At 34.5% G+C, this 12,583-nt stretch overlaps 1 protein-coding gene across 6 annotated transcripts in view; it reads right to left on the bottom strand.

Moving 5' to 3' along the window:
• RAD17 (RAD17 checkpoint clamp loader component) overlaps window positions 1–12,583 on the bottom strand; it is a 65,065-nt gene that overhangs the window by 22,491 nt on the left and 29,991 nt on the right. For all 6 annotated transcript variants that reach the window (XM_045061669.1, XM_011283905.4, XM_045061672.1 and 3 more), the window contains 7 exons: window positions 10,425–10,679; window positions 9,810–9,893; window positions 5,696–5,852; window positions 4,628–4,764; window positions 3,773–3,825; window positions 3,567–3,692; window positions 3,405–3,474 (listed from right to left, as the gene is read on the bottom strand). In XM_045061669.1, the coding sequence (XP_044917604.1) occupies window positions 3,405–3,474; window positions 3,567–3,692; window positions 3,773–3,825; window positions 4,628–4,764; window positions 5,696–5,852; window positions 9,810–9,893; window positions 10,425–10,679 (882 nt within the window). The remainder of the gene's footprint in view (window positions 1–3,404; window positions 3,475–3,566; window positions 3,693–3,772; window positions 3,826–4,627; window positions 4,765–5,695; window positions 5,853–9,809; window positions 9,894–10,424; window positions 10,680–12,583) is intronic.

The raw sequence follows: 12,583 nt of genomic DNA, 5'->3' as shown, positions 1-12,583 counted from the left end.
AATTCGTATTTTCCCATATCACTAAATATTCTCAAAACACTAATTAATGACATGACACCTCATCATAATAACTGCTCCCTCTATTATTGGAGTCTGCCTATAATTTTTCACTATTAATAGTTTTTACTTATTCAGTTAAGTGCTTTTCATACATACATTTTTTTGTTTGATCCTCAAAGCAACCTCTCTCTTGAAGATTTCCCTCAGTTTCTATGATCCAAGTGGTGCAAAAAAATTTATTATGTTTCATTTAAGATCTAGTTGATTTGTAGTAGTAGGCTCCCCCTAGAACCATGCTGCTGGGAGAAGTTCCATCGATTTATTTTAACATAATGTTGATGTCAAAGATAGAAAAAATGATGCATTAAAAATGACAACATGGGAATGCAAGCTGGTGCAGCCACTCTGGAAAACAGCATGGAGGTTTCTCAAAAAACTAAAAATAGAACTACCCTAAGACCCAGCAATTGCACTAGTAGGCATTTATCCAAGAGATACAGGTGTACTGTTTCGAAGCGACACATGCACCCCCATGTTTGTAGCAGCACTATCCACAATAGCCAAAGTATGGAAAGAGCCCAAATGTCCATCGATGGATAAATGGATAAAGAAGATGTGAAATATATACACAATGGAGTATTACTCGGCAATCAAAAAGAATGAAATCTTGCCATTTGCAACTACGTGGATGGAACTTAGGGTATTATGCTAAGCGAAATTAGAGAAAGACAAATATCATATGACTTCACTCATATGAGGACTTTTAGAGACAAAACAGATGAACATAAGGGAAGGGAAACAAAAATAATATAAAAACAGGGAGGGGGACAAAACAGAAGAGACTCATAAATACGGAGAACAAACTGAGGGTTACTGGAGGGGTTGTGGGAGGGGAGATGGGCTAAATGGGTAAGGGGCATTAAGGAATCTACTCCTGAAATCATTGTTGCACTATATGCTAACTACTTTGGATGTAAATTTAAAACAAAATAACAAAATAAAAAAATAAACATCACTTCCTTGACAAAAAAAAGAAAGAAAAGAAAAATTCCAAAGACAAATAACTCAGAGTAATTTATGTCACAGATCAGGGGCTAAGCAAAGGTTAATTCCTCTTGCCTTACAGATGTACAAACCAGTTTAAGAAGGTTTTCTTATATGGAACCAATGATTTATTTGATTTTTTGTTCCCAAACTCATCAGAAAGTTAGTTTATTTTACAGAAAAAAAAGTCTACACCAATTTTTTTTCTGGAGGTTTTTCTTTTTCCATTTATATTTATTTGCACACCAACAAAGCTCATTCTGCCAAATCAATAGTTTCAAATATTTTAGATTGTCCTTTTGGTCAATAACACTGGTTTTGGTTTAAAAGCCATAAAAACCACAGGGAAGAAATATAAATCTGTTTAAAATAGTTTGTATAGATACAAGCATGGTAATGAAGTTTGGGAATAGTTAATACATACTATTTTTATATGGGCAGTGATAGTAATGATAACATTAAATAATACCTTAAAGTCTACTAATCATACCACTAAATTAACAGGTATTATTAACATTTTACATTTTCTTCTTAATATAATAGCTCAAAAGAGCTGAATGTTCTGTACCCAAGGATTTCATAATATTTTAATCACTGGATTGTGCCAGAAATAGAGATTTTAAGACCACACAGAACTACAAATGTCAACTTCAAAGTCAGAAAATCAACTGATGATTAATTCATCAATAAGGTCAAAGGACAAATTTGAACTTTAGTTTTACACACTAGACCAATTGTTTGACTGATGAAACTAATTTGACTGATTCGGTACCTTAAAGGAAAAAACAGGGGTGCCTGGGTGGCTCAGTCGGTTAAGTGTCCGACTTCGGCTCAGGTCATGATCTTGCAGTCCGTGAGTTCAAGCCCCACGTTGGGTTCTGTGCTGACAACTCAGAGCCTGAAGCCTGTTTCAGATTCTGTGTCACCCTCTCTCTCTGACCCTCCCCCATTCATGCTCTGTCTCTCTCTGTCTCAAAAATAAATAAACATTAAAAAAAAAATTTTTTTTTTTAAAAGGAAAAAACAATTTACCATTTAAATAATAACTACCATGGTACTGGCTCCTATGAAACCCCATCTGTTTTTATTTGATAAGGTATACAAATAATATAAAACTATAATTACAGTTAAAACATCATTATTTGTCATTGAAAAACATTAAATCACAGAAATTCCTTGGTTCTGAAACTCTCACTTTTAACGAATTGAATAATTCAAGTTAACATTGCAACTGCATACACAATAAAAAAATGTAACTGTGACTCCACAAATAAAAACAGAATTGTAATTTAAAAAAAAATGACAACAGCCATTTCACCACAGCGTTAATATATCTAATACTACTGTACACTTAAAAATGGTTAAGACGGTATAGTTAATAACACCATATTAAATATTTTAAAGGTACTAAGAGAGTAGATCTGAAATGTTCTCACCACAAAAAAGAAGTGGTAATGACACGACTTGGTGGGACTGTGTAATGCCACAGTGGTAAGCATTTTGCAATATGTTAAGTGTATCAAATCAGTGTGTTGTATACCTTAAACTTATGAATGTTCTATGTCAAGTATATTCCATAATATCAGAAAATAAATGGTTAAGATGGTAGATTTTATGTTTCTTACCACAATAAAAATGTTAGATTAAAAAAAAAAACTGACAACAGGATAAATGTAGAGTTGGACTGTTGATGACTAAGTATCTAAATGCCAGGAAACAGTCTCTTGATAATTGACACAATTTAGAATACTAAGCAAAGGAAAGAACTATTTACTTCAATATGAAAGAGAAAGTGAGATTTAATAGTAGAAAAAGGTTAAAGATTTTTTTTTTCAACGTTTCTTTTTTTTTTTTTTTTTTTTTAATTTTTGGGACAGAGAGAGACAGAGCATGAACGGGGGAAGTAGCAGAGAGAGAGGGAGACACAGAATCGGGAACAGGTTCCAGGCTCTGAGCCATCAGCCCAGAGCCTGACGCGGGGCTCGAACTCACGGACCGCGAGATCGTGACCTGGCTGAAGTCGGACGCTTAACCGACTGCGCCACCCAGGCGCCCCAAAGATTCTTTTTTTTAAGTAGGCTCCACGCCCACTGTGGAGCCCAACAAAGGGCTTGAACTCATGACCTTGAGACCAAGACCTGAGCCAACATCAAGAGTCAAACGCTTAACTGAATGAACCACCCAGGCACCCCTGGATTTCTAAAACTATTTCCTGCCTTTCCTAAAATGACAGGCCTTACAAATGTAATAAAATATTTTAATTCTAAAAACTGAAATAATATGTGTCTCTAACTCTGCAAGTTTCACTTTCTATAAATAAAATGTAAGATTCAGATTAATCAGTTCTTAAAGAGATTTACCTTATTAGCTTCCATGGTCACTATTCGATTAAGAAATTTCATCATAATTGTTGGTGCCACAGGGTTAAAACTGTCAAAAGTTTTATAAAGAAAGATAAGGGTTAGATGATTACCTAAAAATATAACTTGTGAATGTGAGCATAACAAGAATTTCATTCTTACCTAATGTTTGATATAGCACACTCTTCCTGAATTTCTTTGGGAAACAGTAACCTTTGATTATTATCTCCACCGAGACTGTCAGAGATTATAAATATTAGAGGACACCGACCAGTATGCACATATTTCCTAAAATAAAGTATAGCAATGTTGAAATTTAAGCTATTGCCATTTAATTCAAAGTTTGAGAAAACTTCACTGAAACTCACCTGAGAATTTCATGTAAAGTATGAGAATCTCGATAAAACTGGTTAGGTAAATCCTATTGAAAAATGATAAATACTAGTTTAGTTTTATTCTTGTGTAAATTAATTTTCAGATTTATATTTACCAAATTAGGAAAAAATGTCACCTATTCAACGTACTGTAACTAGAACTTTTATAGAAATTAAGGAAAACATGAAAAAGCTGATGTCCTATCCAGTAAAATGCATCAATGGGAAACCCAAGTTTCAGTTCAAATTTCTTAAGGTCACTACTAGTTACAGTATTTTCACTAAGACACCACTTTCTAAAATCCTTCCTTTTTTTTTTAAGTTTATTTATTTTGCAAGAAAGAAAGTGAGAAGGGGAGGGGTAGGGAGAGGGAGGGAGGGAGGGAGGGAGGGGAAGAGAGGGAGGGAGTGGGGGGGGGGGAGAGAGAGAGAGAGAGAGAGAGAGAGAGAGAGAGAGAGAGAGAAAGAGAGAGAGAGAGAATATGAATCCCAAGCAGGCTTTTCACTGTCGGCGCAGTCCTGATACCGAGCTCGAACTTACGAACTGCTAGATCATGACCTGAGCCGAAATCAAGAGTCAGATGCTCAAATGACTGAGCCACCCAGGCACCCTTCAAATTATTTCTTTTGCTTTTTCCACACTTACATCATTAAAATTCTAAAGTTCATCAACTGATAGCTACTCTACTCAAGTTTACTGGAAAAGACCTGAGGTTTCTGCTATCACAGAGCCTTTACATTATATTTTACCACGATTAATACTATGCAGAGAGTTAACGCCACTATCAGTAAGATATATCTTGTAATTATTTACTCAGTAGTTAGTAGGATCTCAAAATTTGTCCGTACTTCAACCAGAATTATCCTCTTATCAGTTCTCAGGTCATCTCCAAGCATTTGTAGTTTGTTATATTTTGTTGCTCTTAACAGAAACTCTTTAAAAACTGTTATCTGAGATTGATAGGGAAATACTTGGAAGCTTGATTCTGAAAGAAAACACATTCAACATTTTTACTCTCAACAAATTATGCACACATCAGCATCACACATATGTACTTAATATACATATATATGTTACTGAATACATTCACATATACCTGAAGGAGCTCACAAAATTGTAGATTTTTTTCTAATTAGGCAAAACTGTTCAAATTCAAAATAAGATATACATTTCAAAAGACAAGAGTCATCATCGACCACAATGAATTTTCTATACCAATGAATGTAATATGGAATTAAATAACTTCAGAATACAGCTGTCAGTACAATAGTCACCCAACTGGTAAAAACATTTATGTCTTTGCCTGTAAAATGAAGACACTCCAAATGAGTGTGCTATGAATCAACTGATCAGACTTAATCCTCAAACAATCCCATTCTCCTCTACTGGAGGCAACTTTCCCCCCTTCTCTTGAAATTACTACTCTCTAAAACTGGGAAGTATCAAAGAAAATGCTCTCATATGGTTTCATTTGATTGCTATTCTTATTTTATGAAGTTATTAATAGTGGTCAGATGTCAATCTAGCATATGAGTGACAACACATAATTTCTTCTAAAAACATATACCCAAAAATCTTGGGAATCTCAAGAATATAGACGGGGAGTTGCTTTCTTTCTTTTTTTTTTTTTTAATTTTTTTTTAATGTTTATTTATTTATTTTGAGAGACAGAGCAGGAGCAGGGGAGAAGCAGAGAGAGAGAGAGAGACACAGAATCCGAAACAGGCTCCAGGATCTGAGCTGTCAGCACAGAGCCCGACGTGGGGCTCAAACTTACAAACCGTCAGATCATGACCTGTGCCGAAGTTGGACACGTAACCGACTGAGCCACCCAGGCACCCCAGATGGGGAGTTTCAAACCTCCTTTAAACATAGACTTTTCCCACTATTTCCACTACCTTCACAGCAAATCTTACCAGAATTAAAGATCTCCTTGAAATCATCTTTTTGGAAGTCTGGTAAAATTGGATTGATCCACTCTTGTACTTGAATACCATGCTCCTTTGATAGTATTTTTAGAGTTGTTGTTTTCCCACATCCAGGAGGACCTGTTATTAATAAAACAGATCCACCCTAAAACCAAATACAAACATTAATAAAAAATCAAAATCACCTGGAATGCGAGAGTATTTTGTTTGAATTTTCTTTCTAAATATTAATTACTTCTATAAATATTTACTAAATTTCTGGTATAACGTGACTAAATTTTACAATGATGCTATCTGGATTATACCAACTGTATAAAATCATAAGTATTTTATGACTATAAAATAAGATAGTCTTTTTCCTAAAATTTAAGTAGAGCTTCTGATAATTCTTCCATTCTTGCATTATGTCCCTACTAAGGTCTACTTAGCAACTAAATTAAAACAACTAAATGTCAATTAGATTGAGCAGGTAATGTCTGAAACAAATATTTTTAGAGGTTACCTGAATTCAAAAACCCAATCTTAATACAAACCTCTCTTTCAATTATACACTTTAGTATTAAATAAGTATAATATTCTTATGGGAAGATTTTTGTTTGGATATCAAATTTTTTAAGAAATGTGTATTAAGAAACATCTTTTCCAGAATTAGAACTCTAAAGACAGACTAGAGGTTGTAGGTCACAGTAATATCTCCTCATATTATCAATCTGATAAAAAAGTTAAATCTAAAAAAATATCAGGGGAAGATTTCCTAATTCCCTGGTGGACTGTAATCCTTACTCAACTGTTTACCTTTACTAACTAGTATAAAAACGACTCTTGTACTTGGCCCCAGAAGAGAACCAGTCCCATTTTTTAAAACAAATAAGTGCATGAATTATAGTGCTATCTATCGACCATGATTTTAATGATTGAAAAATATGGGGCACCTAGGTGGCTCAGTCGGTTAAGCATCTGACTTCAGCTCAGGTCATGATCTCGTGGTTTTTGAGTTCAAGCCCTGCGTCAGGCTCTGTGCTGACAGCTCAGAGCCTGGAGTCTGCTTTGGATTCTTTGTCTCCCCCTCTCTCTGCCCCTCCCGTGCTGGAGCTCTATCTTTCTCTGTCTCTCAACAATGAATAAGCATTAAAAAAAAAAAATGTAAATTATATATATATATACACACACACACACATATGTATGTTAACTATGGTGTCTTTAAACCAAAACAAATATAAAACAAGGTTATATATTGATGACTTGATGTAAATATGGCCAGAGGAAGATTCTGCAGGAACCTAACTACTTATTTCTCTCAGGAACTATGGTTCAGTATTCGCTGTTTCTAGTAACTTTACAGGACATGCCTAATGTAAGTAATGAGAACTGACTACCACCAAGCAGATTACTTTTAAAAAAAGAAGAGGAACCCATAGGCACCCATGTATTTTTCTTATGTAATAAAGTTAAGTGTCTTGTTTTTTGACACAGTGAGCACAGCCACATAGCAAAAGCTTTGCTTCTAGTAAGAGAAGTGGGGGTAGGTAGAACACTAAAGCATAAAGACTTGTGTGTTAATGTTCCCATCACCTAAAATAGAGTTTTTCTTTTTTTTATTGAAGTATAAATGACATAACCTATTAGTTTCAAGTGTACACATAATGATTTGATATTTTTATACACTATAAAATGATGACTATAAGTCTACTTATCATTTCACCATACAAAGTTATTAATTATTGACTATATCCCCTTATGTACATTTTCATCACATTGTAATAGTTTTACCATATTTTGAAGGAAAGAAAGATGCTGCCCTGAAAAATTATATTCAGCAGATATTTGAAGTACTTATAATAAATTTAAGAAAAAATAATTTTAGCTTGCCCACAGAAAAATCTAGAAGTCACCAAATTTTTTTTTGAATAAAAATGTCTTGTAATTACTGACATCATTGGACTTTTGTATAATAAAGAGTGTATGATTGGTAACACTCTAACTTCTTAGAGGGAAGAAGCTTTTAAAATTGTAGAGGAAATATTTTCCAAAATACCAACATATGCACACACATACCTAAGTTCATTAGAGTATTAACAGTAACACAAGTAGGTTTAGCACATGATAATGTTTACATTATCAAAGTATTGGTAAGTGAGACAACATAGTGAACACTAAAAAGATGTAAATATTAGCCCAGCTAAGAAAATGCCTGGATGTAAGAAGTGTGTCAGGGAAACTGCCCAAGAATCTGTACTCACAAAAGAGAGAGGGGAGATTTTTTGAGCCAGCAGAGGAATACCAATGCTGACACTGCAAATCCACCTTAAATACATTATCTCAACACTAAACCAAATGGTTAGATCCACAGACCAGACAGAAAAAACCTCAATTCAAAAGAGAAAGACCTGTTACCACTGGAGGCAACTAAAACACAAACCCTTTCATCTCAAAGTTGAAAATTAAAGGCAATCCATTAAAATCTATCCTGTGTTTCCAATTGGACTTGTATTTAAACGTAGTTACATAGCCCCAATTAACGTTGGCAAACTTCTGTATAGAAAACTGCCAGCTAACAATTACAGAAAAGTAGAATTTAAAAATCACCATTTTGCAATCTTAACAAAGTAAACTGATTCAAGCAAAGACTGCAAATGGATGCTAAAGCATTTTGGTGAAAGGCTGCTGGGGAACTGGACATAGAACATTGTCAAATTTTCTCCCCATAGATTATATGGCAGTTGCAAGGGAAACTTTTCTCACAATGAATATTTTTTTACTATCATTTCCTTAATTTAGTGATCAAACTTAACATCAAAGACAGTAGGAAAACCAAACATATTTTCTCATATGGTACAACATAAAACATACACCATACAACACAGAATATTCTTACAAAAATGTTCAACTTGAGTCTAATCAAGCCCTTAATTCAAACTTCCAGATTACAGGAAATGCAGGATAGAAGAACAAGTTAGACATCATGAAGAGGAAACAATCTGACAAATTTAGAATGTGAGAGTTCTGTGTATCACCGGGCCTGGTCTCTTCACAATGTCTTAGAGAAAATGAGAGAGTGAAGTGTACTGTTCTAGATTTTAAAGGACCTAAGAGGTGTAACAATCCAATGCAATGGGTGTTCCCCAATTAGATCCTCGTTGTAACAAATCAGCTGTAAATGACATTTTGGAGACAAACGGATAAATGTGCATGTGAAATGAGCATTGGATAACATTAGGGAATTATAACTAATTTTGTTAGAGTAATGGTACATATAGTTAATTAAGAAAATGTTTATTTTAAAAAAAGAGGCATACTGATGTTTCTAAAAATCTGACTGAAATGTCACTTATCTATAATTTACTTTAAAATACTTGAGAGTGAAAATGATGGGTACTTTATGGGCGTATGAGTAGTCATTTATTATTCTACCTTCCTTTATATTTGAAAAAAATCTCAAAAAAAGTAAGTTTAAAAAAAGAGAGAAAGAGAGGCACCTGGGTGGCTCAGTCGGTTGGCTCAGGTCATGATCTCGCGGTTTGTGAGTTCGAGCCCCACACCAGGCTCTGTGCTGACAACTCAGAGCCTGGAGTCTGCTTCGGATTCTGTGTCTCCCTCTCTCTCTGCCCCTCCCCTCTTCACACTCTGTCTCTCTCATGAAATAAACAAACATTAAAAAAAAAAAAAAAAAAAAAGGAGAGAGAGAAAGAATATTCTAGCTTGGAAGCCAAGAGTAATTACAGAATTAGGAAGTGAAACAAAAAAATTAGCTTTAAAATGAATGACTGTTTCAGGCTATATTTAGTACAAAAACTAGTAAGTAATTTGCCTCTTGCTTCAGCATGAGATGATCAGATATGCTAAAAATGCTAGCACCCTAACCGGTTTATTATGCTTTATGATGACTTACGAGAACATAAGTGGGAGAAAGGTATAAGTAAAGGAGAAAACTCAAAGTCTGAGTCTTTTAGTAAAGCTTGAAGCAGTAAACCAAAGACTTATTGTATGTGATCTGGACTTAATGAACAATGTCATCCTAAAAGTTTAACTTCTTGCAACCAACCATAAATCGGAGAAACATTTGATGTTAATATATTTTAAAACACATTTCTTATTAAATTACCTGTTTTGGTTGCCTTTCTAAGACTTTAGCTTTTAACCAGGTTTCAACTTCTTCAATTTTCTTTTTATGCACAGCAAGTTCATGCTAAAAATTTCAAGTTTAAAATAAACAATTTTAACCCAAGGATTTTTGGTACATTAGTACACATTAATCTAAATTAAGCATTTTTAATGAAAAAAAACAGCAAACAAGTAACACGAGGTAACTAAAAGTCTTTGTTATTACACTTAATTTTTTATATTGTTATGGAAAAATTCCGTTCTTACGCTGATACCTTTTTATGAAAATTTGGAGCAGGTCTGGAATTTTATAATTTTTTTTAAATCCTCAAATACATTTTGGGAAGGGAATAAACAGAGGGAGGTGTTATACTTAAGAAAAAAATAAACAGATCAATTCTATGTTGGGTTAAATTAAATCTAAGACAAATAAGCAATGGTTCAACTTCGGAAGAACTTGAGAAATGCTAAACAACGGAACATTAAAAAAAACCTAGGAACTATTGTTTTTTTCTAATTCATTCATTCAGATTTTTATGAGTAATCATCTGAAAATGCACATTCCTCTCCTTCCTGAAATTAAATTACGTACACTTGTTTGTATCCCACTTAGTACCTGAGTTTCTGGTTTGTATTTATCCACCCATGGTTCGTTTTCCGATAAATAGTCTTTTGAATTTTCTGGACCATAAATCTGTTCTGAAGACCGTGGCTTTTCTCTTTTTCTAGCTGGAAATCTGCTACTTTCTAATCTGGAAGGCACATTTTTTCTTCTGTGACTTGCGTTATTCACATGTAATGATGGGGCAGTAATAGAGATGCCTGTATTCTCTGAAAAATCATCAAACGATGGGTCTACCCAATCTGTTACCTGAAAAAAAGAAATGTAAATATTATATTTTCTGCTTCTATTCCCTATGTAAGTAAGCTATCTCAAACAAAAATCTCACACCTTAATTCTTTAAGTAAATCTGGCTTTATATCTATTAGTTATTTTTTCACTTCATGCTAGGTACAAATGCATACTTGTCCACTTAACCAGGATAATGATGAATGCCATCTAAAGGAATATAGAATACAAACATAATTCTTTTTACTAATTACAATATTCCCAGTATAGAATAGACTGATTATTCTTAAACTTATTGGTAGACTAAAACAAGAATATTAAAATTAAGTACCAAAAAAGAAGCAAAACTAAATAAGGAAATAGAATGTTAAAATATATATATTTTAACCATAAGAAGAGTGATACTTCTGCCTTGACCAGATTAATACAGTCACAAACTGAGAACCACTGCATACTGATCCAAATAATCCTTATCAGCTTTAACTTTTATGAAGGTACAGTCTAAGAATCCTGATGCTATGAATAATTTGTTCTTTTTTTAAGTTTATTTATTGTCAAAGAGAAAGAAAGCACCAGTTGGGGAGGTTCAGAGAGAGAGAGGTAAGAGAGAGAACCCCAAGCAGACGCAGCATTGCCGGCACAGAGCCCAATGTGGGGCTCCAACTCATGAGCCGTGAGATCAGGACCTGCAATGAAGGCGTATGCTCAACTGAATGAGCCACACAGGCACCCCGTTATGAATAATTTCTAATTATGACTTGATTATATTTCTCTTTAGCCTGTAAAGCAAATACTATTTTCAATAAAGGGATGCAGGCTTTCCAAGGAGGATGATCTGTTTCTTAGATTTGTCTAGGAAAACAGAATTGGGATAATAGAACAGGAAAATCAGTGAGTTCTATTTCATGTGCTTCTGGTCTCTAGAAACTGTTGGTCTCTCTACAGTTCCCTTTATCATTAACTTTTCTTTAGAATCCTTTGTAAGGATACACAGAGAAAAATGACGAATTAAGCAATTTAAACCTAAAAATATTTAGGGGTGTCTGGGTGGCTCAGTTGGTTAAGCGTCCAACTCTTGATTTCGGCTCAGGTCATCATCTCACACTCGTGAGATCGAGCCCCACGAAGGGCTCTATGCAGACAACGCAGAGCCTGCTTCAGATCCTGTGTCCCTCTCTCTCCACCCTTCCCTGGCTTGTATGCTCTTGCGCTCTCTCAAACATAAGCAAACGTTAAACAAAAAACAAAACCTAAAAGTATTTGGGAGTATTAAAAAGTTCTTTTTAGTAACTAAAATTTTTAAGATGAATTTTCTTAACATTCCTACAGCGTAAATCTAGAAAAACCTAGCTTAGTACTGGCTTTTGAAATTCCCTGGCTGGCTAACAAGGGGAAACCTAGGGTACATTTTCATTGAATAATCAGCCATAGTTGTGTACCACATATTAGCCAATGCTAAGGAAATGCAAGTTGAGATTTAGAAGTATTTTAGGAATGAAAGTCACACTTCACTCCCACGTTAAGGACAAAAAGTTAGGAATATTATCACCAGTGGGTAAAGGAATGAAGACCTGTGGGAAAAAAATTCAGTCATAGCCACCTAATTCATTTCCTCTTCCTCAAGACTGTTAGTGGCACTACAATTTTGGCTCTTTTCTTGTATTTTAAGAGTATGTAAAAATATCATTTGCTATAGTAAACCTTTTGATAGCAAATCTGATCTCGCAATTCTTTTTTTTTTTTTTTTTTAATGTTTATGTATTTTTGAGATCAGGGGAGAGGCAGAGAGAGAGGGAGACAAAGGGTCCAAAATGGGCTCTGCGCTCACAGCAGACAGCCCAAATGCAGGCTCAAACTCACAAACCACATGATATCACGATGTGAGCTGAAGTCAGGTGCTTAACTGACTGAGCCACTCAGGCGCC

Source organism: Felis catus, chromosome A1 (assembly GCF_018350175.1).
Source record: "Felis catus isolate Fca126 chromosome A1, F.catus_Fca126_mat1.0, whole genome shotgun sequence".
Lineage (NCBI taxonomy): Eukaryota > Metazoa > Chordata > Mammalia > Carnivora > Felidae > Felis > Felis catus.
The sequence above is the reverse complement of the archived record's forward strand: the minus strand, read 5'-3'. Positions and strand labels throughout refer to the sequence as shown.